The 7358-nt window shown below is 35.8% G+C and overlaps 1 protein-coding gene across 1 annotated transcript in view; it reads left to right on the top strand.

Moving 5' to 3' along the window:
* The window catches only part of LOC111089060 (transforming growth factor-beta-induced protein ig-h3-like), a 68805-nt gene that overhangs the window by 26930 nt on the left and 34517 nt on the right, over nucleotides 1-7358 (top strand). Inside the window, exons 5-6 of the mRNA XM_022400773.1 lie at nucleotides 934-1143; nucleotides 1983-2120. Of these exons, the coding sequence (XP_022256481.1) occupies nucleotides 934-1143; nucleotides 1983-2120 (348 nt within the window). The remainder of the gene's footprint in view (nucleotides 1-933; nucleotides 1144-1982; nucleotides 2121-7358) is intronic.

Here is a 7358-nt window from a genome sequence, read left to right as displayed (position 1 = left end):
ATGTACAACGTTTCAACAAGGTTTTGTCATCATCAGGTTGTACATTTGCTGTTATGTTAAACTTATATTAAAGTTTTTCTTCATTACCCATTCAAGCCATCTCCAGCCATTATAAGTCTCAAAGTGGGTTTCTCGTCATCGAATACACTATATACACTTGTATACACTGCCCCTAAAAATTATTTTTAAAAAAACTTCTAATGTTTTCAGAATATGTAACATTATTAAAATTATCAAAGCTCTACAAAGTTTTGAGAAGCATAAATAGCATTTACATTGCTATACTTGTACATGTATAATTATATATGGTAAGGATGCATATAGTTAAAGGAAATCCTGATTGAATGTAATACATCATCACTTAAACTTTATTTGAATCATAAGAGACATTCCTATAATTAAAAATAGTTAACATTAACATAAAATATTGCATAGCAGTGAGTTGCAGCTACTTTTTTAAGGAATTCACATAATGCATATTTTTCAAGTTATTTAAATTGAGTTTTATTGTAAATGTGTTTTTGACCACTTTCAACTGCAATTTTTTTATATATCTAATCCCCTTTGCAGTTCCAAAGATTTTCACTGCCAAACTTTGTTTTCTGACATGAAAGTACTTCCAATACTTACAGATTCATAACTGAGTAGCAGATTCAAAATAAAACAGACTAGCTGCATTAGAATCCAAAACTTCAATTCTTAACTTAATTTACTTAATTGATAAGGACCTGAGAATGACTAAGTTGCTAGTCTGGAGGTCAAACACTCGTTGTGGAAAATATTATTTATCCTTAAATAGAGGAATCTATAATCAAATATTTTTAAAGTAAGTACTTTGAATTGTTATAATTACTCTATAAAATATTAATACAAATTTTAATTTTATTAAAAGACTTATAGTTAATTTAAGGTAATTTTGAAAATTATTTCCAGATCTTCTCAAATACCACATAATTGATGACATCTGGTGTCATACAGCTGCAACAGGTACTCACACTATCCATTCTATAAATCACAAGCCACTGGAGATCACTTGCAATATATCTGAGACAATCGTGGGAGGTGCTAGGCTTCTAGATGATGGGCAGTTTACAGGCAATGGTGTTGTATATTCTGTAGACAAAGTGTTGCTACCACAGAAAGGTGAGTTATTTCTGAACTTAGCTAAGAAAGACAGTTATTGTGCTATATAAGAAGCAATAAGTCAGTAAAGCATAAAAGGGTACACACTAAGTATGGTATAAAAGTACTAACAATGTCACTCATAAGAACAAGAATTTAAAGGGCCACACATCAACTGAAAAATATGGAAGATAACATGTAGAAAAATAAAACATGTTACTCTAATATCATTATAATTAAAATCACAGTACATTATCATCATGAAAGGTATAACCAATTAAAATATTGTTACATGAAGCAGAACAGTATAATGGAAAATAAGAAGTATAAAAATGTGTTGCTACTGTACAGAGTAAACTCAAAGGCACAGTTACAAGACTAAAGAATAACTTGTATATTTAAGGCAAAGAAAGCTTCAGGAAGTTTAGGAACAGGGCCATATCAAGGGTAATGTGAGTGGTGTATCTGCACATGGGGGTGCAACTTTGTATCTTTGAAGGCAAGGATACTTTTGAAGAGGGGCACAGAATTTATATCTCTCACAGAGTGCCATCAATAATCAGTATGACCCTATTATATGTTTTTTTTCTAAGGTACTAATTGGTGTTTTCAACAGATATATGTAACATACAGTTGGTGAAATATAAAATGAAGCAACTTTGATAGCATTGAAAAAAGTAAGACATTGTTCCTATGAATGATAGCATGGCCATTGTTTTGCATAATGTCAAGATTTCTTTTACTAATTTACTCCTTATTTTTGTAAAATTATTTAAGGTCCATCTTTCTTGGGTTACTTATGAATTGTATAGCCTATCAAACTTTTGTCAGGATTTTTTTCTCATTTGAATTTTTTTTAGTTCTACCTCTCACAACTGTAGCAGAGAATTTGGGCCTGAACACCTTTCTTGAGCTTCTAAACCAAACTGGCTTGATAGAAAACCTGCAATCTCGTGGAGCTTTCACTTTGTTTGCTCCCACAGATGAAGCATTTGCAGGTAATTTTTGCAGTGTTTTTGTTGCATATTTTTTCTTGGTAATTAAAATTTACTAATTTCTGATCTTATAGTTTTGTAATTTCTAAGACCTGTACATTTCTGATTATAGTAGTTATAGAAGTGCCAAGTCAATGCTTTGTCCTAAAAACTAACAAACAAACATTAAAATTCCCAGTCAGCTTCCTGAATATCATACTTTCCCACGATAATGAAAGATCTAGAAGAGTTTGTTTGTTTATTATTAATCACAAAGCTACACAGTAGAATATCTGTGCTGTAGCAATTTTGGGTCTTGAAACCCAATTTTTAATGTTGTAAGCCCTCGGACTTACCATTAAAAAACTGGGGTGTGATCTAGAAGAGACATTTTTCAGTCATTCAGACCATTGTAATCATCAGTTAGCAATGCCATCATCATTCACGATTTTAACAAAAATAAATATAACACATCATCCATTTATTAGTTAAGTAAAATATTCAAATATTTCATGATATCAACATGAATTGCATTATTAATAGGTGTTATTAACACTGTAGAAAGAGACAATTCCAATTAAGAACAAGCTTGCTTTCACTGGTTTCTAATATTTATGTATATTACTATATTTCTGTTATACAGTTAATATAATCTTTATTGTGGTGGATCTCATTTGTCGTTAGTTGCAAATTTCTGTTTCAAAATTGCTGAAATTTGGAAAACTGCATTATATGTTCTTAAAATCTGTAAAAAATGTACCATCAGATTTTTAGAGAAATGAACATTGAAAGATAGGGTTGTGTTAAAAAAAACATGCATGTGTTAAAGAAAATGTTTTCAAAAGCTCTACAATTACAGATAAATAACAACAGTTTGTATACCTTTGTGATATGCAACATACCATGCATTTTCAAACTTTTTTTTTGATTAATGTAGAAATTTCCAAGAATTGTTGTTTATTCTGATAACAGTTTTTGGAAAACATGTGGTCTGCAAAACAGTTATGTTGAGTTTGCCTGCTCTGCCAGCAGGTGGTATTGCTGTAACACTGTATGTTGTATAAAAATGTAGATGACAGCAATTTCCTTCACTGGTGGGACAAATGTTATGGCCTCCCATATGTTGAAGGAGAATGATCAGTCATGTGGTAGCTCTAGTCACTATGGGTAAATCCAGCATTTCCCATTAAGCAAGAAACATTTGATTTAAACAGTAATACACAGGATCTAAAGTAAGCTGGTTGATGGAAAAAATATGAGAGAAGAAAGCCAGTTCATGAGTCCAGTGAGAGCAAGTACACATACTGTATTCTTGTCTTGGTGTTAAATAAATATTGTTTTCATTTTGTATTACACATCATGTTCAGTCTTATGATTTTTTGCTTAAACTCAGTAGTTTCGTGAAATTCAGTTGCTTTAAAATTTATTTTGAGATACTCCTGTTATAAAGTGGACCTACTTAATACTCTTTGCAGAAATCAGTTTAACCTGAGAATACCATAGATAGGCAAAGGAAGGAAAAATTTTGGTGCAGTGACCACAGGATATTATTTCAGAGTTTTCTGATTTTCCTAACGTGTTTATTTCAATTATTTAACCTCTTGAGTCAAAAAAGTATGAAGAAATGCTTGTTACTTAAAGAATGTCAATATCTGCAGGTAAAAAGTACTCATGACTGAGAGCAAGTTTGCCACTGGAGAGAGATGGTTGTATAAGAGAGGTGTTGAGTCAAGAAGAAGCCCTCTCCAGAGGCATTGTTAGGCACTGGCTCATGGGACCTATGCCTCGGTTCTATTTGACTTCAAATGTCTTAAAAATGAGAATAAAAAACCATGATCAATATCATACTGAAATGCCGAAAAATTCCCGCACCTGAGTCCCTAATTTTTTAAGTACCTAGTGATGTCTCTGGTCCTTTTCTGGTCCTTGTCTCTTTGTGATTGCAGACTGAAGAAAATCAGCTGATGTCTGGTGTATGCAGAATTGCAGATTTCCCTGAGGATAGATCTCTGCAAAGGAAACACAGATAACTGATGGTTACCGAGATGGAATGGCTCTTGGCAAGTTATTGGATGGTTTCTTTAGGACTCTCTGTTCATCATCAGCCAGAGTAGTACGACCTCAGCTCTGATCAAGACCATACAAGAAGGACTGGGTGTGCCACTGGTGGATGAACTCCACATGTCTGTGCTGTTTTCCCAGTATTTGAGACAACAAGGACCAATGGGAAAAGAACATGAAACCATGGGGTAGTTGTGAGCCTGAGTTATGTTGCCAATTCAACCAAGTTGAGAATCAAGCAATCCACTGGGTCAAATTTAAGGCTTGGAAGAGAAATGCCACTAAAAGCCTGGCCATTTACATGGATCACCTGCATTGTATGTACAATATAGCTTATCCTGCAATGGCTTCAGCAGATTATGAACACATAGTTGTGGATATGTTCATTGAGGGACTTTCCAGTGAAACATCATGTGAAAGATAACTTTACTTTCACTGAAGCAATTTTCGTTGTGACCAAATACAAATTGGTAATTAATTGGGAGACAGTTGCTGGAGAGAAAGAAGCCCTTGGTGACAGTTGCTGTGGCTACACCTTAGATGGACTGTCTTACTCAGATACCTCTACAACATTGAGCCTGAACCATGCAAAGAGTTAACCAGCTGCCAACACATCTTAGCACTGCAATGTAACCACATTGATTTCCAGTGAGGGGGTGGGGCTATAGAAGGAGTAAAGCATCTGCTTTTTTTATGGTATGATAGGTCACTGGCAAGTGAACTGGCCATTCTTTGCCAAGCAAAGACAGCAAGATTATTGTTTACAAATGATGGTTCAGCAGATGCTGTAGAGCCATCAATGCCTGTATATTGTCAAGCAACAAGTAATCATGGTTAAAGGGGTCCAGGAGAACCAACTGTAAGTGATAAATACTGCCACTACAGCTCAGAAAACTAATCTAGTCCAAGTCTGGCCTGGCCACCAACTTGGGGAGCACATCATACAGTTCAAATAAAGGGTTTAGTGATCAGCCCAGCTCTCTCAGAGCTGGATAGAGCTTGACTTGTACCTATGAGGATACAAGAGTGAGAGATTGAGTCCCTGGTTGACACTGTAGCAGCTAGTGTTGTCAACTGTGTATTCAGTCTGATGGATGCAGGCTTCGTTCTTATGAATAATGACAGACTAAACATAAGTGGAAAGACTACTCTGGATGTGTGTAGAAAACATCACTCACAAAATGAAAGTAATAGCCTTTAACTTTGGGATGGATGTACTGTGAATGTTATCAGTCAGTTGCACAAGTGCAACTGGTTTACTGAAAGTCCACTGGAGAGTTATCTGGTGTTAGCCAAATCAACAAGTCCAAGAAAATGGATTACACGAGTTTATGTAGCAGAGGGAATAATAGTACTCCCTAAATGGTGTTCCATGGTTTACTGTTGATGAAGTCTAGTGCATCAGTACCATGTCAGTTATAGAAGCCACACGTTAAATGAACTGTTTCCTGTCCAGAAAGCAGGTAGTATTAGCTTTGGCAGTTATCTGTTCAATGAGGGATGAAGTCCCAGTGTTGTTTTGTAGCTATGGGTAGTCAGCTATCCAGCTTTATGGTGGAATGACCATAGGTGCAGTAAAGAAAGTGGAAGTAACCAAGGCTAGTGGTAATGCTAGGGCTGCATCCATTGTACCATGTCCAAAAACAAGTAACAGCTACTAACACATCTGAGATTGTTGGATTAGTATTGTGCACATAACCTGGACTCAATGCAGTGAAAGTAACTCAGTGACTTGCTGGTGGAATATGTCATTGCATATTTGGGATCAGATGACCAATTGGGATGAACAACATTGCCTTGCAACAACATAGATAAAGCTAGTGCATGTCTGATAAAGCAACTATCATACTGGTTTTCTTGAAGCACTAGGGACTTGACCAGGGCTGAAATACAATGAATTTTGAAGGATGGAGTCATAAAACCTCAGAGAGTGCTTGGCTGTTTCCAGTAATGATTATCAGGAAGAAGGAAAGTATGCTAAGATTCTGTGTTGATTTTATACAAGTGAACATACTAATTCATATTGACACTTTTCCCTTACCGTGAACAAATGAATGTATAGATGCATTGGAAGGTTCCTATTGCCTCACCATTTTAGATCTAGCATCTGGATCGTGATAGGTGAAGCTGATAATGAGAGCAACTGTAAGACTTCTTTTAACACAAGAAATGGCTTGTATGAGTTCCGCATCATACTATTCGACCTGTGTAATATGTCTGCGATTTTCGAAATGTTATTGGAACTTATACTGAAAGGGCTGTAATGTGAGAGATGTCTAGTCTATGATGAAACGTTTTGGTGTTTGGTTGCACATTGAGTCTCTGGCTGAAAAAATAAGAATAGTATTCCATTTGATAAATAAAGCAGGCTTGAAACTGAAACCAGGAAGATGTGTGCTTATGTGCCATTGAAGGTAGAGATGGAGCCTCTACAGAGACTACTGAGATAGCAGTGGTAAGAGACTATCCTCAACCAAGCAATACATCTGCATTTTTCTCGGTTTTTGGGTCATCTTACTAACAGATTTGGGCCAACTTCTCCAAGATAGCAGGACCATTTTCTGCTTTCCTTAAAACTAGTGGATGCTTTAGCTTTGGTATATCCACGATAAGACAGCAAATTCCTATAATGGAGTCGGGGCAGTGTTATTACAGTTGCAGGATAGAGTAGAATGTGCAATCACATACACTAGATGTGTGCTCTTGGCTCCTGAATGCAGATACTGCACAGAGAAGAAAGGATTGCTTACAGCTGTAGTCATCATAAAACTATCACCAGTAATTGTATGATAGGAGGTTCACCATCTGGGTGGACCATGCTACTCTTAAATGGTTACTGAATTATAAAATTGTGGAAAGAATGATAGTATGTTTTGCAACAACAACAGTGCAAAAATATGACTTTGTTATAGTAAATTGCCCAGGATTGCAACACAGAAATGCAGATGGAATGTTTTATTGTATATTGAGATCCTATTCATTAATGGAATGCCCAGGACAGGAGTTCAACTGTAGCAACATCAAACCAAGCAACAAGAGCTTCCATTATTCGATGGATACCATGGTTGACTCTTTTGAAATTCTGGGAAGAACAAATGAAGGACTCAGATCTAGCATGAACACTTTTTGACATGCAGCAAAGTATAGCCCAGCCAACACAAATAGAAGAATGTAGCATGGATTCAAGTAAAGGTGTGCTGC

The sequence above is a fragment of the Limulus polyphemus genome, unplaced genomic scaffold (assembly GCF_000517525.1).
Source record: "Limulus polyphemus unplaced genomic scaffold, Limulus_polyphemus-2.1.2 Scaffold5133, whole genome shotgun sequence".
Lineage (NCBI taxonomy): Eukaryota > Metazoa > Arthropoda > Merostomata > Xiphosura > Limulidae > Limulus > Limulus polyphemus.
This window is presented reverse-complemented; position numbering and strand designations above follow the sequence as displayed.